Here is a 23,392-nt window from a genome sequence, read left to right as displayed (position 1 = left end):
CAAAGACTTCATGTGTTTTATTCATTGAAATATGTACAAAACAGATGCCAGTTATAAAAAAACTAAATGTTTTCTGGTCCATGTAAACTGGAGATTAATCATATCATATTTTACAGTATTAATTACAAATTAACAAGAACACATTAGGGTTTTGAACTATTCACCTTCTCCTGATATTCATTAGAAAGAATTACAGTTGTGACTAAATCATTAGATCATCATTACTTTAAAACGTGTGTGTCACTGTAGCAGCTCAGCAGGAATGACCCCCTTCTTCAGTATCAGGTTACCATACAAAGCCGTTTCCCTGTGTACACAGAGCAGAGGAAAAGATTCATCAGATTCAGCTGCAAATTTGTGGAGATTTCAAAGCATTCTGTTGTGCAAACCATAATCTCTAATTATTAAAATGCAATTATTTGTAAAAAAGAATGTTGCCTGGTTACAGGCCTCTGAATCGCTGCCCAAACCTCATATTTGCCCAGAAACTTGCATAGTAAATCAGGTGAAATGCAATGTCAATTCCCTCTCATTACCAGGTGAGTGAAACAAAGAGGTATCACAGAGAACAGGTACCCATTTCATGACTTAAAGGAACAGTGTGTAACATTTTGGTGGATCTATTAGCAGAAATGGAATATAATCTTCCTAACTATGATTTCTTTAGTGTATTATCACCTGAAACTAAGAATTGTTGTGCTTTCGTTAGCTTAGAATAAGTCCTTCATATCTACATAGGGAGCAGGTCCTCGTCACGGAGTCCGTCATTTTTCTACAGTAGCCCAGAACGGACAAACCAAATACTGGCTCTAGAGAGAGCCTTTCACGTTTTTACGTTACATGAAGGCCACCATAGTTCTCCGACACGCTTGTGAAACTGCGGTAACGTGAGCCACAGAGTGCAAAACTATGGTACCGGCATTACCACGGCTTTGCGTTACCGCAGTCTTGTTAGGGGAGGAGTGAGCAGAGGGGTACTCAGTTGGTTGCAATCTGCAACCACACCACTAGATGCTGCCCACTCCTACACACTGTACCTTTAAGAAGGTTTGCTGATTTCTAAAAAAAAAAAAAAGAAAAGCCAACAGACAAATTAAATCTCAAGTCTGTCATTTTTCTTAACTTATATAAAGTGACACATGCATTTGTACTCATTTTGCAGACACAGATTGAAACATTCAGCTACAATATTCAAATGTAGGGCAGAGAAAATACACACCCTGTTGCCACAACAGCGTAGGCTTTCTTGGCTCGGTCATAGAAAGCAAACCTCTCTACCTTCTCGAGAGGAGTCTGAATGTAGAGACACAAAGAGTCAAAAATCAAAGGAATACAGTTATTTTGAGTTACTTATTGAATGCATTAATCATTAGGTGGACAGCCCATTTTACCTGAGATCCAGCCTGACCCAGGAGCTGTGTGTAAGTGTCCCACACAGGGACAGCTAAACATCTCTGTTTGTCACTGTCTACCAGATCCATGACTGCAGCCTGTGGAAACATATTAGCACAAATTCAACAAATGAAAATTAAAAAGATAACAAATGTAGGCCACTGTGGGTCCCGTACCGGAGAGGGGACATAGGTGTCCAGGGGCAACAGCTTCAAAACGGCCTCCAGAAGCTGTGGGATTCCCAAACCTACATAAAGATCTGAGACAGTTATAAATATTCACCAACATTTATTATTTACAGATAGATGGGTTTTACATACCATCAGCTCTTATCTCTTTTGGACCACAAGCACAAATAGAAGATGCTGGAAAGTTTGCATCAGCAAGAACTGAAAAATAGAAAGAAAAACACTGAATGACTTAATGAACATGTTACATTTGTGGCCTTTGGGTCAGTGTATCTTTTGGTCATTCGATTTTCTTTTCACAAATGGATATTAAAAAAAAAAAATTAGTGGTTATTTGATTTTCGTTTTAAAGTACAAAAATAATATTGAAATACAAGGCGTTTTTCTTCATCGGGGTCAAAAAGGGATGAACTAAACTTGAAAAAAAAATTATTGATTTTAATTCTTCTATTTCTAAAAATAAAAAATAAAATTACTAGAAGACAGAAACGAAAAAAACGCCCCGTTTTTTTTTCATGTTCTGCGACCAGAAGTTGCCATTTACAAAGTAAGAGCGCGTATGAGGACGGTGTTGTGACATGTTTTCTTCCCTGAGACACACTCTCTTAATGTTTAAAAAAACTACGTACTGATCCATGTCCATCACCTTCAGTTACACAGCAGCACCGTGCTTCTTTTTCTCTCATATAGCACCGTCCTCATTCACTCTTACTTTGTAAATGGCAACTTCCGGTCCAGAAGATGAAAAAACGGGGCGTTTTTTTTCGTCTCTGTCTTCTAGTGATTTTATTTTATTTTTTTAGAAAATGAAAATCAATCCGTTTTTTTTTAAGTTTAGTTCATCCCTTTTTGACCCTGATGAAGAAAACATCTTGTATTTCAATATTATTTTTTGTATTTAAAAACGAAAATCAAATAACCACTCATTTTTTGTTCTTTAATATCCGTTTGTGAAAGGAAAATCGAATGACCAAAAGATACACTGATCCCTTTGCCAGTCTACAGGTTAATGGTGCTGCGAGTCTTAAAGGTCCCATATTATAAAAAAAGTGAGATTTTCATGTTTTTTTTATTATAAAGCAGGCTTAAATCCTATATAAATACTGTGAAAGTATCGTACACATGGACCCAAGCTGTTTCCTAGCAACGCAATTCTGTTGCAATTCTGTTGCAATTCTGTTGCAATTCTGTCAAAATGAGCTAAAACGGAGCGTTTCAGACAGAGGGTAAATACGGGCATATTCAGGCTGACAGTATGAGGAAAATAAAGGTTTTTTTTAACATTACAGCATGTAAACATGTTCTAGTAGAAACACAAAATACAAGTATGAACCTGAAAATGAGCATGATATGGGACCTTTAACACTTGTGTTGACTTACTGTAAACTTAGATTAGACTATTGCCCTACAATGACTGCACACACATTATAGGCTACCAAATGCTCGCACAGCCTACGAGAAAGGCGACCTAATGTATATGTAGTTAAATATCATACCCAGTTCATCCCCGTGGCCCATTTTAGCCAGAGCATACAGCAGTTCAGGTGACAACACAGAGGGGATTCCTCTCAGCACGACCATGCTGCCAGCTGACAGCCACAGAGACGAGAGAACTTGTATTGAGGCGAAGCGAGAGCAATCACTCCAGCTTACTTCCGGTTTCGTTTAGGTCCGCCAGACATGCTATACGACAAAATAGCCTTATAACAAAAAACAAAAAAACGTTTAGCGAGTTGCTAGTCTCCTATGTGTGTCACGCTGGTACCTCCTGTTGGTCGTCAAGCCAAATTTCCGACTGTTTTATTTTGCAGTCTGCCGGACGAATGTTGGTGTTTTCTACGAGGCTATTTAAGTATCTTGGGAGATAACTATCTTGAAAGTTAACTACATCTCTTTGTAGACGCCAGGGTGACGCGTCATGTGAGCAGGCGCCCTGATCTGATTGGTTTAGAGGGGCTTCGCGTCGAGTTCCTGTTTAAAAGCTTGATTTATTTAAATAGGCTCAAATATCATCACTAAAACACAATTTATCTGTCCGTCATCACAGTTTATCACATTGATAAATGTAATTATTATTATTATCAATTTAATTCTGTTCATAACATCTGAAATATGGCTATTATTTATGTTATGTGGTTAGGGCTATATATTATACATGTTAGGGTTAGGGTTATATATTGCACAGGTTAGGGTTAGGGTTATATATTGTGCAGGTTAGGGTTAGGGTTATATATTATATAGGGTTAGGGCTATATATTATGCAGGTTAGGGTTATATATTGTACAGGTTAGGGTTATGGTCATATATTATATAGGGTTAGGGTTATATAGGTTAGGGTTGGGGTTATATATAATACAGGTTAGGGATATATATTATACAGGTTAGGGTTAGGGTTATATATTATACAGGTTAGAGTTATATATTGTACAGGTTAGGGTTATAATATAGGTTAGGGTTATATATTATACAGGTTATGGTTAGGGTTATTTATCATATAGGTTAGGGTTAGGGTTATAGATTATACAGGTTAGGGTTATATATTATACAGGTTAGGGTTATATATTATACAGGTTAGGGTTATAGATTATACAGGTTAGGGTTAGGGTTAGGGTTATATATTATATAGGGTTAGGGTTATATAGGTCAGGGTTATAGGGTTATATATTATATAGGTTAGGGGTTAGGGTTCTACCAGCACACAAATAAATAAAGATATTAAATTAATTTTGTTTATGTATTTATCTGTCCGTCATCCCAGTTTTTAACATTGATAAATATAATTATTATTATCAGTTAAATTCTGTTCACAACATCTGAAATATGGCGATTATTTATGTTATGTGTTCAAAAACTTTTTTTCCCAAAAAAGTGCAGTCACTTTTACAACAAAGTAGAAGTTATCCAATGACATTGTGGAAGCCTATCTATATATATAAAGCTATACAATAGGTTAGTGTCATTAGTCCCATAAAACTGCATAGTGGGTTAATCTTTGGTCTATATGTTGTTTCTGACACCCTTGGGTGGGCATAATTTAAAGCAGATATACCGGTGAATGTGTTATTCCGAAACGGTCTCTGGTGCCAAGAATGCGAGATAATGAAAATATTTGTCAAATGAAAACCACTCCACCCGGCCTGTTTCATCTGAGAAACTCTCAGCTGGATGGCAGAAAAAAATGCTGAGGAATCCCTTTCCATGACCGCAGATCCTGGTTCTGTAGGCTAAAAACAAAACAAGAGATCTGCTTATAAAAAAATGCTTTCATAAAAGTCAAGTCACAGCATTTAGCAGAGCAGGCTTGTGGTCTTATACTGAATTTACAATCCTTATACAGCTGCTGTTAATAAGGCAGGAGAACCATGTTGGTACTTTATTGCTGGTATTTAATCTGCAAATATTAGCTATAATATGTTCATAATATTTCTGCATTCCAGATCAGACCTACAATGTATTTTTGCTTTATAGGATGTGTTTTGTGCACAAATCCTTTGCCATTTAGGCTATTAACTTTGTAGTAGTTACCCATGGAAAATAATATATGCTTTCTTTTAGCCTATTCTAAATCAGTTTTTGACTGTCTTTGCTTTAAGTTATAAAAATGATAGACTATTTTTAAGAGCAGGCTACATACATAGATCAATTGGGAATATAAAATTGAATGTAAAAACATAGATAAAGTCACCAACATGGCTGAGTGGCACAGAGGCAGTGCAGTGTAGGAATATGAGAGGGTTTTTTTGGAGAGAGATGGGAGGCTGCTGCTGGGCAGAAAGAGAAAAGGCCCTTGCAGGAGCCAGGCCTGTCTGCCGGACTGAAAGCCCCTTTTCTCCCTCTCTGGACCCATGCTGCTCTCTCTTTATTTCGGCTTCTTTAAATGAGTTTATCACGCTATGAGGGTCTACGCTGCCAAAATGTAACGTTTTGCCCCCTTTGTCTGTGTGGAGAGCCTCAATTGAGTCTACATTTATTATTTTGACCTTTCGGTAGCCTCAAAGAGGAGCTTCTTTTCGGGCCCTCTCTGCAGACTTTTGTGCTTCCCTGCAGAGTGAGGAGACGAGGTTTTTTTTTTTTTCTCTTCTCCTTTTTAAAGTTTTGTTTCCAGGGGGCTGACAAGAAAGCAAAGCTCCAGGGGAATATTGAATGAAAATAAAAATCAATTAGGCCATGGCCTTGTGAATATATGGGGGCGCCGCCGTGTGAAGATCAGAGAGAAGAAAAAGTTGCCTTGCGATGATTGGAGCGGTTAAAGAAAGCTCACACTAGCACAATTTGTTCTGCTATTTTCTTTGAAGTCAAAATTATCGTTTTCCTGAATATTTCCAGCCAATAGGTGATGCGCAAGACTTTACAACCTAGATCTGCAAAGCTATTCATTTTTATATTATAGGCCTATAATAACACGAGTGGGCCTATTTTTTTGGTGTCTTCTGATGATTTCCTCTAAATCATTATAGAGTTAAATCTTACAGAAATAATCATATTCATTGACATTTTGTCTAAAGAATATCTGCTATAAGACTTTAAAATCAAGCCCTCTATTTGATGCTGTACAAACCTGCACTGTGATTTTAGGCCTATTAATATTTGAAGTAAAGAAATCACAAGTAAATTTTCCTTTGGTATGAAAAAATGTTCAAATCTTAGGCTATTACAAACATAGTGCTGACAATAGGACTAAGCATCTATAATTTTTCTGTATGATTTCTTTAGACAGTATTTGAATGACTTGACCTTATAACTTTCTCCTTACACTCAGCTGCACAAATGAAGCGCTCATCTGCACAACAGTCTCTGCGCAACAGTCCCACTGAGTTTATTCTCTGTCCAGTTTCTGTGCCTTTCTGTGTAACAGCACAAGAACCCCATCTAGTGGTGTGAAGTACACACTGATTGAACTGCTGGGTGAACTCAATCCACTTGTGACTCAAGTTTTTTCAGTTGCAGATTTGGTCTGAAAAATATCTGACAAAAAAGTCTGAAAGATGTCAAATAAAATGTCGGAAGAAATAAAGTCTGAAAAAAGTCTGAAAAGAAAGTCTGAAAAATGTAAAAAAAAAAAAAATGTTTGAAGAAAAACAGTCTGGAAAGAAAAGTCTGAAAGAAAAGTTTGAAAAAAGTCTGAAAGATGTCTGACAAAAAAAGTCTGAGAAATGTCTGACAAAAAAGTCTGAAAGAAATGAAGTCTGAAAAAATTCTGAAAAAAAAGTTTGAAAAAAAGTCTGACATAATGTCTGACAAAAAGAGTCTGAAAAAAAAGTCTGAAAAAAAGTCTGAGAAATGTCTGACAAAAAAAGTCTGAAAAAAAAGACTGAAAAGAAAGTCTGAAAAAAAAGTCTGAAAAATATCTGGAAAAAAAGTCTGAGAAATGTCTGACAAAAAAAGGTCTGAAAGATGTAAAAAAAAATGTTCGAAGAAATAAAGTCTGAAAAAATTCTGAAAAAAAAGTCTGAAAAAAAAGTTTGAAAAAAAGTCGGAAAAATGTCTGACAAAAAAGTCTGACAAATGTCTTTTAAAAAAAAAAATCAGAAAATTGTCTGAAGAAATAAAGTTTGAAAAATGTCCAAAAAAAAGTCTGAAAAAAATCTGGAAAAAAAAGACTGAAAAATGTAAACTTTTTTTTACATTTACAATAAAAAAAAAAGTTTTGAAAAAAGTCTGACAAATGTCGGAAGAAATAAAGTCTGAAAAAATGTTTCTGAAAAATCACTGGAAAAAAAGTCAGAGAAATGTAAAAAAAAAAAGTCAGAAAAATGTCTGAGGAAATAAAGTTTGAAAAATGGCCAAAAAAAAAGAAAACAAAGTCTGAAATAAGTCTGGAAAACAAAAGTCTGAAAAATGTCCCTGGAAAAACAAGTCTGAAAAATGTTGGAAAAAAAGTTTGAAAAATGTTTGAAAAGTAAAGTCGGAAAAATGTCAAAACAAAAACAAAAGTCGAAAAAAAAAGTCGGAAAAATGTCAGGAAAAAAAAGTCGGAAAAAAGTAAAAAAAAAAAAGTCTGAAAGATGTCGGGAAAAAAACGTCTGACAAATGTCTGAAACAAAAGTTTTAAAAAAGTCTGAAAAATGTAAAAAAAAAAAAAAATCTGAAAAATTCATAAAACATTGTAGTAAATTATGTAAAAAAAAAAAAAGTCAGAGTATATTATGTCATCCTATGGTATGACGAAAAAAGTAACAGTATATATTTCGAAAAATGTCATAAAAAGCCATAGTATAGAATGTCGAAAAAAGTTTTAAATAAGTAATAGTATAGTATGTTTACTTTTTAAAAAAGAATAAGTCATAGTATAACGTGTCAAAAAAGTCACAATAAGTGATATAGTATGTTCTAAAAATAAGTCATAGTACAGTATTTTGAAAAGGTTTTAAAAAGTCATAGTGTAGTGTGTCGAAAGAAGTTTATAAAAAGTCATAGTATTGTATGTCAAAAAAAAAAGTTTAAAAAAAATGTTTTTTGCATACTATATTATGACATCCTCTGCTTGTCTTTGATTTTATTTTGGAGGTGGCCCAGCTGTTTCTGATGAGCCTCCCTGTGGTTCTCTAGCTGCTTCTTCAGCATTTTCTGGAGGACGGAGATACAAAAAAACACATTTCAGACACACAATCATTCAAATGTAAGAATTATCTCTGTTGTAGTTTCCAGCTGTATACAGACGGTAGTGTTTTTAAGGTCCAACTCTCCTCACCTTGATGTCCTTGTCTCCATCCAGTCTGCTCCTCCTCCTCCGACACCTTGTGTCTTTTCTCTGAGAACCAACAAAGAAGACAAGGTAAGGACTGAGTGGGCTATGACAAATATAACCCTCACGAATGAAATTAAGTCATTTACGCATAAATAACCTTTCAGTGACACGGTATGAGCTTCAATCACATTTTGGCAAGTGGAAAACTGTATTTTATGGGTTGCCTATTACCGCTTTAAAGATATTTAAATTGGAAAAAAAGTATTTGGTTGGTTATAATCTAGGGCACCGAGCAGGAAAAATAATGCAGTCATAATGCAAAAGAAATCCTTTCTATAACCCATGAGTAAATCATTATAATTACAGCAAAGTTTCCAAATATATACAAGGATATTAGGTGAAACTGTGATGCAATTACTCATGCGATGTGTTCAAGAATCACAGAGAATGAGAGGATTAGAGGAATTATAAAAGCTTTCCTTGGATTGATATGGGGTGACCTTTGCCCCCAACATGACACCGTGCCTTGCTGTCTGCTAGAACCTAATCGTAGTTCAAAGTCTGCTCTCTGGTTGGCAGAGCCAGTAGGAGCAAAGTTTGTTTTTGTCCCTCACTGTCTAAGCTCTTCTCATCCTGTTAACAACATCTTGTCTTGTGGAGAGCTTCCTCTGCTTGGATTGTCACCAGTTCATCACCATGCTGCTTCGGACTGTGGTTCTGCTCCTCCTCTGCATGTCAACGGTTATGTGTGCCACTTTAGGCCACTACCGGAGTCAAGAAAAGGAGGAGGAGGAGGCCCCTGCTGTGGACTCAGCTGCTGTTATTGATGGTGTTGTAGCAGCTGGCTCTGTAGATGCAGCTGAAGAAGCTGTAGCTCCAGATATCCAAGTAGGCGATTCCCCTGCAGCTGAGGAACCTGCAGCTAATTCCAGCTTTAGTGACAATCTATTGGCTAAAATATTTGCAGTGGATAACCCAGCAGCTGACAAACCAGAAGTGGATGTCCCAGTAGCAGATGGTGCAACAGCCGAAGAGCCGGGGACAGACAGTGATAGGCCTGCTGAAGACGCCCCTGCTATGGAAGCTCTTACTGGTGAAGCTGTCACCCAGGAGCAACCTTCTGCTTCTGAGGCGGAGGAGGAGAATGAGATCAGACCAGTTCAGACAAACCAGCCCCTGAAAGAACCCTCGGCAAATGAAGACGATAACAGCTGGAGCCTCAACTCAATTAGAAGTAGTTTCCAGACTATGCACGGATACTTTGACTCCCTGGTGGAGCTGGCGGGAGGACAGGATGGTGTGTGTCAGTACCGCTGCAGACATGGTAAGAACGAATCTCTTGAATTAACATACTGTTATGTCACTGAGAATCACAAGTCTTTTAGTGTCCTATAGTTGGGACTCAGAGATAGCTAGATACTCAGAGTTGTTGCTTTGTTTTCAAAAGAGACAAAAAGGTTTGATTATTATGTTGTCCACATCTCGTATTCCTTCTGTACTACTATGCATTTGTTTTCTTAGCACACTTTAAGTCTAAATCAATCAAATCAATCCCACTGCTGTCAGTTTATCAGCTACTTATTTACAACATGCTGATAATGAAACCTGAATACATTCTGGTTATCAGTCGGGGAGGTAGACGTGCCTATTCAGTTACACAATCAATACAGATGTTCTCAAACAGATGTTACATCTTATCTGTGAAACGACACACACCCAAGAACAGAGAGATAGTGTTGATCCTTGACTATGAGTACATGATGACATCAGTTTTGTTAATGTGCATTCACTTTATATTGAGAATTAAATGGAACTTATCTGTTTTCTTAGGAGAAATTCCTCAACCTCGTCCCGGCTACCAGCTCCCAGAGCCCAATGGCTGCAGCTCCTCTCTGGTTGGATTCCAGGTGAATGATGGTGTAGGTGGCCTGTTCATAGCACCAACAGCCCAAAACTACATCATTGAGCCCATATACAATGGAGCTTACCACAACCATAACAGCTAGAAATGTTCTGTGTCAATAAACTGCACTGACATAATACAGTTCTTTCTTTTGACAGCTTGACCTGGGGATCCCTGCTATGACAGAGTGCTGTAACCAGCTCGACATGTGCTATGACACTTGCGGCACAAGCAAGAACGCCTGTGACTCAGAGTTTCGCTTGTGTCTGCTTGGCATCTGCTCCGACCTCAAGAAGAGTCTGGGCTTTGTGTCGAAGGTGCAAGGTGAGATATTTGTAGATACTGACACAGGGGTGCTATGAATGTGACCACAAGGAACATCTCATCATTAAACTCTGCCTCCCTTCTCTCTCTATTTCTTTCTTTCTCCTTCTTAGCTTGTGAATCGATGGCAGACGTTCTCCACAGCACAGTGGGGACTCTGGGTTGCAGGCCTTACATGAACAGCCAGAGGGCAGCATGTGTCTGCGAGGGAGAGGAGAGGGATGAACTGTGACACGGAACGCTATGGACAAACTCACGGGATGCTTTCACAGACAAAATAACAGATTCACGGGCTATTCCACAGATTACACTGTATATTTATAGGCTTTTTGTCAAAGAAGAGATACTTCACAAGAGCCCTCTCAAGATTCACAGTCTGGGAAATAAAAAAGACATAAATGGAGAATGCAAATGAACAGTTTCTTAGGTTTTATTCATAGGCAGCACTGACATATATTAGGTATCTGATTATGACATTCAGAATCTTAATTAACTGCTTATGCATGGTGTGCTCTCCATACTCCATTTCATTTTAGGCCATTTTTAGGCCTTTATGACTCCATTACCATAAATTACTTTGATGACTCCAAACAAAGTGCCTGATGGGAAGGATATTGTAGTTGGATTCATTTCCTCTAGATAGAAAGACACAATTTAATTAGCGCACTCAGTTTGTTGTGCGCTGCTATTTATCAAGATAATATGCTCAAAGTCAGCGTTGTGTAAATGTAATGCCTCTTACAGCTACTACGTTAATGTTTGATGTAAGTTATTTGCCAGTTATTCGTTATTTTTTTATGAATGAATGAATACATGACTAATTGCAGTTTAACTGACGCGATTAATTGTCAGTGATGAAGCGTATGCATAATGTCACACTGCTATCTCTTTTCCACCACACTGGGATGTGTGATGTGAACCCCCAGCCATCGATTATACTGAGCAAATGAGTCAAAATACATCTACGGGTGTTCCACATGTATTTTTCAAGTCAGAGATGGTGTGAAATATACTTCTATAAATCTACTAAGTCTTTAAGCTGCAATCAAGCCTGAGAAATGCCTGAAAGTGTGACCTAGAAAAACATCCTTCACGCTGTAGTTGTTACAAATGAACTGTGGCCCCTCCGCATGATTTCTAATAGAAATGTCATTCACTTTAACGTCAGTAAACTGTGCTGTCAGGGCAAAGTGGCAATGACACACACACAGATGTGGATGTATTCTGCAGAATTCAAATGATTTACAGCACTGTGACTGACACTGGAACTTACATAGGCATAGAGAAGAGCGTATATACTGTACATCTGCATGTATATGTGTATATGAGGGACTTTTAACTACCAAATAAACTGAAATGGTCAGCTCATCTCCTTTAATCTAAATGCTACTCTGGGAATGTTATTTTTGTGTTTGGTGTTTTTCAGCCTGTTTAAGTTAGTTTGCGTCACGGCTCAGGCAGGATGAAGATGGGGCCTCCACTAAGTGTGTGCTTCTCCCGAGGTTCACCGGTCCGGACCTCTCGGCGGGCACGTCCTCGACATCGCTGAACGCAGTGTGAATCTCCCGCCCCGCACACTAACACTTGGCAGTGGAGGAACACTTGCTGTAAACAGAGGAGACAAGCTCGAGTAGATACAGAAGAACACCCCTACAGTGTAAAGACGCTGCTACTTCAGATAGTCTATGAATACACCCCTTACAGTATAGTGCTACACAGACATAAACCCACACACACATTTGCCAGCTGGCTCCCAGCATGCTTTTTAGACTCACTCGGTTGTCCTTGCCAACGAACTTGAAGACAGGGACCTGGTAGTGCTTAGAGAGCTGGTCCTTTGACGAGTACTGTGTCACTGTTTCATCAGAGATACACCTGAATGAGAAGCCAAAGAGGAGAAATAGAGTCATGCATGATATCTTAACACAGTATTCAGTGATCCATATATGATTCTCTAACAAGCCACTTCATCAACGTTAGCTGCCCGAGGTCTGTGAAACACTGTATTTTTGCTGTATTGCAGCCCTGCTCTGTTGGTGTCTGTAGAGTAGCAATGGAGAAATGGTTTTGCCAAAAGTGAGTATTCCCAAGATAATAAGGCTGTTCTCTGTTTCGATTTTTCTACTCAAAATGTTCTTGTTTTCTTTTCACACTGATGAAGCCAGTGGCATTTATCGTTTGACATTTCTTTGAAGGAGCGGGGATTTCTTGTCCTATAACCGTGAAGCAGCTGATGCGAAGGCTTTGTGGACACACAGCAGCTGGGTTTGATCCTGTTGACGTTTATTATAAGGACCATTAACGTTGCAAGACCAAGTGCATTTCTTGTATAAAACCTGCAGTAGGCAGAATCATTTTGGCATCAATAGGGAAAAATGACATAATAACCTTTCAGAATATTGTAATTCAAGTGTTCTGAGAGAAAACTAGACTTCCGCACCTCCTCCTGGCTCTGTTTTCAGGCTTTTAAATCTAGCCTGTGATGGGAGACTTTGGCCAATCACAAGTCATTTCAGAGAGAGAGAGAGCGTTCCTATTGGCTGTTCATTCAACGGAGGCAGCTGTAAATCAATCGCAAACTCTGATCAAACGGTGAAACTAGGCAGCGCTGATCAAATCAATATTCTGTTACTGTAATGCCTATTTCAGTTTGCTCTGGCTGGTGGGCGGTGCTTGGTATTTCCTCAACTTATCTCAACATGGCTGCCGGGTCACAAACTTTCTCATTTTACAGCTAAACAGTACACTACAAGATGTTTCTGAAATCATTTGAGGCGAGAAATAGGCATTACAGTAACAGAATATTGAATCATATTTGATCAGCGCTGCCTAGTTTCACTGTTTGATCGGAGTTTGCGAGTGATTGACAGCTACTCAGAGACGGCAAGGCTCCAGCTCGGCTCCAGCTCGGCTCTGATTGTTTGTTTTCCTCCGGTCTGTGAAATCTTGCAGATGCCATTAGGAGCACCGGAGGACACAGAGGCGCATGGTTTTTTTTCCCGATTACCATGCATTACTGTCAGGATATAGTGACCGTTTTATAAAAATAACTATTTTTTTAATCATATTTGCTCCATATCTACCCACTGCAGCTTTAATGAGACAATATTAAAAAGACAGAATCAGCCTGATCAGAAGTGTTTTCTATTAGTTTTGGTTTTCCACCTCCGATGATAGGCTTCTCAAGCCTAAGGGCCCTATTTTAAAAATTATAATAAAGTCATTTTCGATACATTTTGATTTTAAATATTAGGGTAATTTGGCAGTAATTCCAAAGAAATTTCAAATAGCTTACTTGGTAATTATCACCTAATTACTATGAACTTTGCGGATCTGTAAAATGAAGTGTTACCCTTTATTACTATCACATATTTATCTTTGGCTTTCCTGGTGATATAGTGTGGAATTTCTATAAATACCGCTTTTTCATTTAAGACAGCCACAGCGGTTGAAATCTTCTTGGTATAGCTTGAAGCATTTATTATATCTTCAAGCATTAGAGGGTAGCAAAACAGAAACCTATTCATTTAAAAAAATAATAAAAGGAATGAATAAACTCTTCCAGCAGTGTTATTTTCCGGTTCAAGGCCTTTGCAATAAGTGTGCTATGTCATGCAGCTCAAGATGTGGCATTAAAACTGATCAAACTTCCACACTATTCACCCGTCTTTGATGAGGTAATACTTGATTGCCTCGTCAGCTTTGGGCCCTGGCGTGGCGAAGCAGCTCTCCACCAGTGCAGAGAGGCCCTCCACCCTCTCCTTCGGCTCCACCCCGAAGAACAGGGAGTCGTGCAGGCGGAGCTGAGGCGGGGTACGGTAGGGCTCCGCGAACTCTGCGCTCTTGAAGAGCTCCAGTGAGAAGGGGAAGACTCCCTCGCTGTGGCCCGCCAGCTCGAGGGCCGAGCCACGCTGACTCGCCTGGTATTCGTCCGACACTTGGTATTCCCTGGGGAACTCACAGGTGACTGGGAGCACTAACTTGCTGGTGCGGACTATCAAGTCCTTGCTGCTGCCTGGGCTGCTCCGAGGGAGGCCCGTCACCAGGTTGGTCCCCACAATCTTGTCTTCTGTCACCTGGGGGGTCAACATTCAGTTTACAGCGCTTTAATAGCTTTATCAGTCAGTGACAACCTACTTTTAAGGCAGAGCTCTACAATATAGTTATATAATAATCACATATTTCTCCTAGCCCTAACTGTAGACACTAAACCCCGAGCACGTTCAATCTAAACATTTTCAACCCAATGCCTCTGACCTCCACCACTGTGCCGCAGGTCTTGAGGCTGAAGCTGAGGTTGATGTGGGTGCCATTAGAGACACCTCGACAAGACGTGTTGGACAGGGAGAGCTCCAGTCCTCCTACAAGGTCCTTAGGAACTGACACAATAATAGAGCTGGGATCACACTGGACTGGCACTGCAGGACAGAGAGACAAAGATATGTCATTATGGTCCCATAAAATGGCACAAGTCATGAAACGATGCATAAATGCAACAAGAAAGAGATGAAAACATACCACATCAAATCAGTTTGTTGGCTAAGTACATAAAGAGAGATAGGTTATTGAGGAACTAATTAACATGAAATGATTGATAATGAAAATAATCGATGGTTGCAACTCTAAATTTGAATGTCTTTGGTTTTTTTGATCGGAATGAACATGTGATTTGAGGATGTCACTTTGGACTCAAACTGTGATTTTTCACTATTTTTGACATATTATATAATAAACAGTTTTTAGTTCATCAGAAAACTAGAATTACTGCCTCATGGTTGTTTGCTTCTGTGAACCAGTCAAGTTGCAGTTTATATCCATGCCTGTCCAAAATGTCATCACTTCATCATTTTACCCTATCAGACATTTGTGAGACATGATTAGAATTTTTGAGTAATGGCCAAAAATGTGTTTAGTAAAGGTCATAGTGACCAAAATCCACACCAAAATCTAAACAGTTCATCCTTGAGTCCAAGAAGACGTTTGTGCCGAATTTGAAGAAATTCCCTCCAGGCATTGAGAGATCGCGTTTACGAGAATAGGACACACATGAGGTCACAGTGACCTTTAACCTCCAAAATCTAATCAGTTCATCCTTGTGTCCAAGTGGACACTTGTGCCAAATTTGAAGAAATTCGCCCAAGGTGTTCCTGAGATATAAGGTTCATGAGAATGCAACAGACGTGAGGTCACAGTAACCTTGACCTTTGACCTTTGACCCGCAAAATCTGAGTAGTTCACCCTTGAGTCCAAGTGGAAGTCTGTGCCATATTTGAAGAAATCCCCTCAAGGCATTCCTGAGGTATTGCGTTCACGAGAACAGTACATACGGACAACCCGAAAACATAATGTCTCCGTACACGGCTGTCGCCGGCACGGAGCATAAAAATGATCTACAGATTAAGCCATAGTGAAAAAAATTATTTTATGTGCACTATCAAAAAGACCCTGAGGTAAATGGTCTGAAAGCAACATATTTTTTCGCCAGGATTGTCTCATTTCTCAACAAAAGGTCAGATTATTATCCACTACTAATATAGTTAAGGATCCTCCCTCTGCACTGAAATGTTGGGAATTCAGTTACGTCCTTAGGAAATGCATTTTGGTGAAACCATCTACAACATCTTTTCAGATTAATGCAAGCATGCATCTCTGTGTGAGCTTGCCTTGCCATCTCTGATTGATTATCTAACAATATATCTACTCATCTCATACACACACTGATACTCACCCTGACATGTGCGTTTATCCTCTCCCAGCTCCAGCCCTCTGGGACAGTGGCACTGATAGGAGTCCGGCAGCGAGGAGCAGCCATGGCTGCATCCTCCATTGTTAACATGACAGCCTGCTATCTCTGCATGAGGCGACACAGAGAAAAGGAGAAGATGAAGAACACCACTGTCACTGTGCAACACTGACTGGTCCGTCATATGTGCACATCACACATAATGGATGTACCTCTGCAGTTGCGTCCATCCTCATCCAGCACGCGGCCCGGCCCACACTCACAGCGCCTGGAGCCTTTGGTGTTCACGCACACCTCTGCACAGCCACCGTTGGCCTTCTCACACTCATTCACATCTGAACATAGGACACATACACCACAGCTGGGTCAGATATTATTATCAGATGAGTCCTGGTTTAATCGACTGAGTACCAGATGGGTGGAGTTTATCACCTCGAGGCAATTCACTTAGTGTTCCTGGGAGGAAGATGATGAATCGACTTCAAAGGACTTTAAAACTGCGTTGATAACACTGAGAGGACTAGTAAAGAAATAATGATGGGTGAAATAAAAGGAGGGACTGAAGTGAGAGTGCAAGGAGGTGAGAAAAGACAGTGAGTGAGGATGGAGAAATGAATAAGTCATTTCTGAGACAGGGAAAGGCAGATTTGGTTGATGGGTGAATAATGAGATAATGGGAGTTTTCAGGCTGGCTAGGTCACCACTGCATGCCTGTCACCCATCATTAGGTGTACCGGCCAGTGTACAGAAGACAATATTTCAGTCTTTCTGGCTCAATCTCTACTTCCTTCATCATGCCGTGCACTCATCCTTCCTATTTTAGGATCTATCTCAAGAAATAACATATTAAAATATTTAAACTACTCAGGGCCACAGGGCCGTGCCACACTAGAGCAGTGTTTCCGAACCACGTGGCAGGCTACTTGAACCTCAGGGGGGTTATGTGGAAAGATTGTGGAGTAGTTTATTTGATGAAACAGATTTTAGGATTTGATTTAAAAAGTATATCCACATATTGAGTCAGCTATAACATCTGAGCAATGTCGCAATTATAGTAAGAGCGTGTGAAAACTAACAAGCAAGCAGAGGAGTTTAAACAGCTATAGCTAAAAGTAATGGATACATGTTGAAATGAATAGCTAAAAGTACGGATAGATAGTTGAAAAAAATGAGATAAATGAATAAGCTGTTGAAACAGTTCGCTAAAAGTAATAATTAAACTGTGGAAATAGATCAAAGTAATGGATAGGCCTACATGGTGAAAATGGGTTAAAGGGTTGTCAGTTTAAATGTCAAGACAATGGAACAAACTCCATCCACTGATGAAGACTAGGGCCCGGCCACTAATTGATCTTTTGGAGGTTGTAACGGGCTCAGTTTTAAAGCTAGAGTGAAGATACTGGCATCATATGAAGCTACAAAACCAAATCCACTGGTACCAACCATGTCATACTAGCTTGTCATGAAGGAGGTTAAATAACGCTCCAAACTTGCGCTAAATTTTGGCGAGGAAAAACTGTCATGGCCGTTTTCAAAGGGGTCCCTTGACCTCTGACCTCAAGACTGCAATCATTTGCGATTAACTATGGACAATTATGCAATTAATCGCGATTAAATATTTTAATCAATTGCCGTTTTGCTCCTGTTTGCACTGTCTAGTTAGATGCTAAACTGTAATTTCATTGTACTGGTACAATGACACAATGACAACAAAGTAGAATCTAATCTAAGTGGACCTTCGGTTAAAATTATGTTTTGTCAAACTACTGTTTAAGGTCAGGGTTGAACTTTCACACTTCCTCGCAACATGGATGAATGTGAAGCAAGTATCTCTGAAGACAAAAATGTACTATTATTAAAATGTTTGATGATATGAAATCCTCATGATGACCGAAACAAACCAGTTGATCCTATTGGCTTGTGTTGTCTTTGCAGGCTCTGCCCCGTATTATGAATATAAACATGAATAAGAATAGCATAACAAACATCTTATCCAGGTGTAGAAATGTTATTTGTCGAAACAATGGGTGAACATTCTGCAAAACCAGTCTGATTGATTTCACTTGTTATTGTTTTTCAGAAACCATTTCCAGCCTCCATCTGTCTTCCATGTCTGTTACACAACTTATCTGTCCCCCCCCCCTTCCTCCACCTCCTCTCCGTCTGTCTCACCCAGGCATGTTTGTCTGTCTGGTCCCAGAACAGTTCCAGGTGCACAGCGACAGTCAGACTCGGGACATCTGGGACCTGCACAGTCCACTTCATCACAGATGTCATAGAAATCTGTGAAACACACATACACAAACATATTAACAAAACAATAGACAAGACAATTAAAAGTGACTCTTTTACACATCACACATGCTCACTCACGGCCACAGTAAACATGGAAGCAGACTGAGGGTCTGGGCAGGCGATAGACAAAGTATCCTCCAGTGCAGGCCTTCACGTCCACAGTGGCGTTCCACTGGCAGCAGTTGTCGTTGAAGCTGGCGCAGACGGGCAGGGTGACGATGCCTTCGTTGGGTTGAGGGTGGCTGCCATTGAGCCAGATGGGTGCATGGGTGCCACAGTGGTTCTCAGAGACGCAGAAGGTAGGCATGGCATCCCCGGCCATGCCAGTGAAGCGGTACCACTCTCCAGACACGTGGCTGTCACACAGGGGCACGCCGGCTGTCTGGTTGACGTGGTAGTCTGTGTTCCTCCAGGGTTCGTTCAGGCTGATGTAGGCAGAGCACGGGTCCAGGGCTGAGGGGCCAAACATGAACAAGACTTAGTTGCACATGCTTGGAAAATAAAAACATGAACATTATGTAAATAGGTGTTTTAAGATGAAGAGAATGAGCCAGAAAGGTTGCCTGGACAATGTGTAGAGTCTGAAAGGGCAGTGGTACTCAAGTATTACTTTACTTTACTTGAGTATTTCCATTTGAGCTACTTTATATTTCTAGTCCACTAGATTTATTTCAAAGCTCTAATCACTATAATTTTTCCGTTTGAGACTGCACATCCAAAATATGATGCCTTGACATGGTTTAAATTACCCACCAGTATATGGAGTTGTTGAAATTAGCTGCTTATAATGATGCATCAATAGTAATATACAGTATAATGTATAAATACTATATAGGTAGCTACTTTTACTTTTGATACTGTAAGCATATTTTCCTACTACTGTTGTACTTTTACTTGAGTTACATTTTGAATGCAATATGTTTATCGTACTTCTACAGGAGTTTTGTTTATATATGTATTGCTACTTTTACTTAAGTAAAAGTTCTAAATACTTTAAGACCCAGTTCACCCAAATTATGAAAAGAAAATCTATTTTCTCACTTTATTCTTGTACCGCCATGCAGTTATTTTCTTTTATCGTTCCAGGATTTGAGATTTCTGACTCCACATCAATATAATAGAGCTGAAATTAATTTTGGTTCAGATGCTCACAGAATTGAAAAACATGCATTTAAAACAAGGGGAGCTTTGTTGCAAGTCCTTCCCTATATCTCTCCCCCTCATTTCCCCTCTAAAGTAAACACTAAAAAACACATACAATTCCCACAAAAGAAAATTCAAAACAGGGTCATGCCCCCATTACTCTGAATAATCCAGACCTCACGGTTAACAGTTTTCAGTAGACAGTAGTTCCAATGAGAAACCGAATCAGATCTACCTGCATGGCTAGATACCACTAAATGTAAGAAAATCATTTTTTTCCTTTTGTAATTTTGGTGAAGTGACCCTGCCGCAAACCAGGCCACGTGGCCATGACAAAAGAGGGAGATGCACACAACAAAGCCAATTAAATTATTTATTAATTCAAAGAAAACATAAGAGGAAAACGTAAACTAACAGTGGCATGTGGAATCAGTAAATCCAGCAGTGTAAGTGAGTGCAATGTGGCATGGTGCAGCAACACAAACCATACACCAACCCAAAGCCAAATGGGTGTTTCAGGAAGGAGAGGGAACCAGCAACGGAGCTGCCAGGGTCGTCAAAAGCCTTTAGAAGTTCAATTTACTGCTCAGTCCATAGACAAGCACTATATCCCATACTGGTCACTTGAGCAAACTTGTTACCATGAAGCAGACCTTTGCACCGTCAAGATAAACTGTGACACAGAGTCGATTTTAATTGAACTAAAAGCCAACAAGCTGTCCACAAAGAACTCTTTATCCAGTCCTGTCAGTGGTGACTCTTTCCACTACAACCAGCGCTGCAGAATCAGGAGAACAACTGAATGAGCCGAGTAAACAAAATGCAGCAAAAAACAATCAATAGTCTCTCCCCCCTCTGCGTGCCCTCTCAACAGTGTAATTAAGAGGTAGACATAAAACAAAAGGAAAAGAAGTAGAAGACGTGGGGGATGATGGGAGCGCACAAAGTGGGCAGGAGTGAGAGCAAGTGTTAATCACTAAGAATCAGCAGGGATGAAGAAACGGCGGGAGGTTGATCGGTCCGGCAGTAAAGCGTCTTCAGTGGCAGGCCAGCAGCCAGGAAACATGACAACTGACAACTAGCACATAACCACCACTATAACCAAACTCCAGGCTTTCCATTTAGTTGGATTGCTCTACATAAAATATCCATGTTTACGCTTTCCCGCACCTTGTACGAAAACTCCTTTCCATGTGTCGTCTAATGGTTGACCAGAGCTTTAAACCTCATATCTGCTCTCACAAGTAAACACGAAAAAACACCAAATTATGTCAAGAAAAATGAACAGACTGACATCTTAGTTCCTGGAAGCTATGAAGAAATACGGATGCGAGATGGGACTAATTTTGTGACCATAAATGATGTCACCACCACACATCATTTTTACTCTCCGTCCACTAATGGACAGTCCATCTTGTCACTACCTGCTGCTCCAATAAAGGCCGAGGGATCAATCCACGGCCTGAGCCCACTGACAGCATAAACGACCAGTTTTGGAGATGTACGACTGACCGACAGTGTTCCAGCTCGAGCAGCACAGAAGGGGCAGAGGACATAGCTGACTCATGCGGGTGTATGCTAATGGGAGCGTTAAATCTTCCAGATGGGGCTTGAATAACTTAATATGGCTATTAAGGGAATGTGGAGCCGAGCCTGACCCAAGTCACACTCCAGCCTCTTATCTGCACAGATGAAGATGAAGACCCAGAGTAAACAATGTCAAACCTAATTGTTCTTTACAATAAATATATTTTGTTAAAGGATAAAGCTGCAGCTATCCTGTTAATTTTGTCTACAAATCTCATGAAAAGACTAAAACCAACTGTGAATTGATCCTACTAACACCTGTACGCCCTGTTTGGCCAAAGCCTGATATATCTTTTTCCTCTGTGCTATAGAGCCCCAGTAGTAACATTAAAAACACATCAATGAGCCACACGGTTGCAATGGACGACATCTTGCTTCATTAAAAATCACACATACACCAACAAACTGCTGCTGTAAATACTCACTAGAGCACCAAATGTGTGTTAATCCGCTGATGAAAATAGTCCCTGTGAAATGTACTATTTGCCCCGGTTTGGGTAACATTTACTGAAAGCTACAATGCCCAGCTGTTGTAGGAACTTAGTAAGTCTATTTTTAAAAATGAAAGTATATTTGTGCCCCATTTTTAAAGCTTTACATCTTCAGTAGAAGTAAATAGGCTTTGGGCTGAGTGCCTGGCTGGTTGCGGGAAGTCCGAATGTATTGGAAGATGGACTAACACATTGTTGGTTTTGGTCTTTTCAAGGGATTTGTTGACAATAAAAAATATATAGAATAATGTCAACCTTATTCTTCAATCTATAGTAAAAACTGCTGTAATTGCCGGTATTGCCAAACAACAATTAGAATATTATCTTAGGAGATACCTGCTTGTTTGAAAGTGAAAACATAACAAATGTTACACTCACCTACACCTGCAACCACAGCCCCCTCCAGCAGCAGACTTGTAATCACCCAAAAAATCATGATTTATTTTCTCCGTGTTTTGGCTAAACTATAGTCCGAGCTCAGGCCTGAGTGTGTGTGCATGTGTGTGTAGCTCTTCTGGTTTATCCTTAGGGGAAGCCTGTCTTTAATAGGCGCCTCTTATCTGTATGTGTCATGTTGTCATGTCTGTCTGTCCCACCTTGACCCCTTGACCTCCCCAAATCCAATGACAGGACCATCCTCCCATTGTTTCAGACTGTACAGTCTTCACACTCCCCTCCCTCCATCCTCGCACACATGACCTTAAACTACACCAAAACATATCTTTTTTTGCTGTCACGCTGTGAAAAAGTGTTACATGTCTTAATATCTTTTCCGTCTCATCCTTCCTGATTTAAAGGGCGTGGAAAACCGAGCAATGATCTAATCTGCAGCAGAATTAAACCAATCTGATTAATCTGTTTAGTGTCTTGCTGAGGCATCTTTCACTTCAAGGCAACGGCGAGGTTTGCACACTCAGGATTTACCAAAGAGTCGACTGAGGACAAACTGTGCCAGTTGAGTGAATATGCTCTCATCTAGCTCATTACTTGACCTATAGTACTGGCCAGAAAATGTCTAAAGGTTTTCATTTAGAAAGAGCCCAAACTAACCTGACGCTTGCACTTTTTGTTTCTCATATGTAATTAAATCAATGGAGACATTAATCCACCAGGTTGTTAGACGAAATGAGGTGGAAAATGCCATTCTCCTACTGTGATTACTCCTGGAACCAGCCGCTGGTAAACTTTCTAACTTGCAGTGTTTAGGTTTGTTTTGGTGCTTTCACTGCTGTGAAATGTGTTACAGTATCAGGTTAAAAGATACCAGTAGGCGAGGCATATGGATGGCAAAGTCAATCTATCAGTCGATCACTTTGGAACAGACTGAATTATCTTAAACCATCCATTGGATGGATTTTGTACAAATTTGACAGACATTCATGATCCCCAGAGGTTGCAGACATAGCACACACAGCATAGAAAAAATATTTCTTCACTGTTCCAACGATCAAACTAATATTTTACAAATGATTTACTTTTTATTCTTTAAAAAAAAAAAAAAATATCTTTTTCTTTTTCCAATGCCTTTTTTCGTTCATAATCGTTTCGATTTTTAGACTTAACGGTGCAGTGTGTAGGATGTGGCGGTATCTAGCGGTGAGGTTGCAGATTGCAGCCAAATGAAGCCTCTTCCATGGG

The 23,392-nt window shown here is 39.7% G+C and overlaps 3 protein-coding genes across 6 annotated transcripts; 1 reads left to right on the top strand and 2 right to left on the bottom strand.

The window, feature by feature from the left end:
• Position 1: 1 nt before the first annotated feature.
• Positions 2-8,705, bottom strand: fuom (fucose mutarotase). Of its 3 annotated transcripts, none has more exons than XM_037782409.1 (7): positions 8,687-8,705; positions 8,272-8,331; positions 1,713-1,781; positions 1,569-1,639; positions 1,392-1,490; positions 1,220-1,293; positions 2-307 (listed from the first exon to the last, which is right to left on the bottom strand). In XM_037782409.1, exons 1-7 carry the CDS (start codon positions 8,688-8,690, stop codon positions 241-243), a joined length of 444 nt encoding a protein of 147 aa, XP_037638337.1. In that variant the 5' UTR covers positions 8,691-8,705; the 3' UTR covers positions 2-240. The 3 variants fall into 3 exon arrangements, with proteins under 3 accessions (XP_037638337.1, XP_037638335.1, XP_037638336.1); XM_037782407.1 differs by having other exon boundaries at positions 8,272-8,362; positions 8,585-8,704; XM_037782408.1 differs by lacking the exons at positions 8,272-8,331; positions 8,687-8,705 and adding an exon at positions 3,077-3,536.
• A 195-nt stretch (positions 8,706-8,900) lies between these two features.
• pla2g12b (phospholipase A2, group XIIB) lies at positions 8,901-11,858 on the top strand. 2 transcript variants are annotated; one of them, XM_037782378.1, is made up of 4 exons: positions 8,901-9,592; positions 10,099-10,187; positions 10,330-10,495; positions 10,609-11,858. In XM_037782378.1, the coding sequence occupies exons 1-4, from the start codon at positions 8,965-8,967 to the stop codon at positions 10,725-10,727; spliced, it is 1,002 nt and encodes a 333-aa protein (XP_037638306.1). In that variant the 5' UTR covers positions 8,901-8,964; the 3' UTR covers positions 10,728-11,858. The 2 variants fall into 2 exon arrangements, with proteins under 2 accessions (XP_037638306.1, XP_037638307.1); XM_037782379.1 differs by having other exon boundaries at positions 8,903-9,592; positions 10,099-10,175.
• Positions 10,910-22,293, bottom strand: oit3 (oncoprotein induced transcript 3). Its single transcript, XM_037782322.1, has 9 exons — positions 22,133-22,293; positions 18,612-18,986; positions 18,411-18,521; positions 16,451-16,573; positions 16,224-16,346; positions 14,753-14,913; positions 14,159-14,571; positions 12,271-12,370; positions 10,910-12,100 (listed from the first exon to the last, which is right to left on the bottom strand). Exons 1-9 carry the CDS (start codon positions 22,188-22,190, stop codon positions 11,942-11,944), a joined length of 1,623 nt encoding a protein of 540 aa, XP_037638250.1. The 5' UTR covers positions 22,191-22,293; the 3' UTR covers positions 10,910-11,941.
• Between the last annotated feature and the right edge of the window lie 1,099 nt (positions 22,294-23,392).

This window comes from Sebastes umbrosus, chromosome 10 (genome assembly GCF_015220745.1).
Source record: "Sebastes umbrosus isolate fSebUmb1 chromosome 10, fSebUmb1.pri, whole genome shotgun sequence".
Lineage (NCBI taxonomy): Eukaryota > Metazoa > Chordata > Actinopteri > Perciformes > Sebastidae > Sebastes > Sebastes umbrosus.
Note: the sequence above shows the minus strand (reverse complement) of the source record. Positions and strands in the feature narration are given on the sequence as shown.

Excerpts from the sequence above, each read along its gene's own strand:
- fuom (XM_037782407.1), bottom strand. The coding sequence starts at position 8,623 with ATGATTTACTCATGGGTTATAGAAAGGATTTCTTTTGCA. Across the intron at positions 8,363-8,584 it reads TAGAAAGGATTTCTTTTGCA|TCCTTACCTTGTCTTCTTTG; the intron begins TTATGACTGCAT and ends TAGCCCACTCAG. Across the intron at positions 308-1,219 it reads TACGCTGTTGTGGCAACAGG|GGAAACGGCTTTGTATGGTA; the intron begins GTGTGTATTTTC and ends CTGTGTACACAG.
- pla2g12b (XM_037782378.1), top strand. The coding sequence starts at position 8,965 with ATGCTGCTTCGGACTGTGGTTCTGCTCCTCCTCTGCATGTCAACGGTT. Across the intron at positions 10,188-10,329 it reads GATTCCAGGTGAATGATGGT|CTTGACCTGGGGATCCCTGC; the intron begins GTAGGTGGCCTG and ends TTCTTTTGACAG. Across the intron at positions 10,496-10,608 it reads CTTTGTGTCGAAGGTGCAAG|CTTGTGAATCGATGGCAGAC; the intron begins GTGAGATATTTG and ends TCTCCTTCTTAG.
- oit3 (XM_037782322.1), bottom strand. The coding sequence starts at position 22,190 with ATGATTTTTTGGGTGATTACAAGTCTGCTGCTGGAGGGGGCTGTGGTT. Across the intron at positions 16,347-16,450 it reads GGATGGACGCAACTGCAGAG|AGATAGCAGGCTGTCATGTT; the intron begins GTACATCCATTA and ends CGCCTCATGCAG. Across the intron at positions 12,101-12,270 it reads TCGTTGGCAAGGACAACCGA|CAAGTGTTCCTCCACTGCCA; the intron begins GTGAGTCTAAAA and ends CTCTGTTTACAG.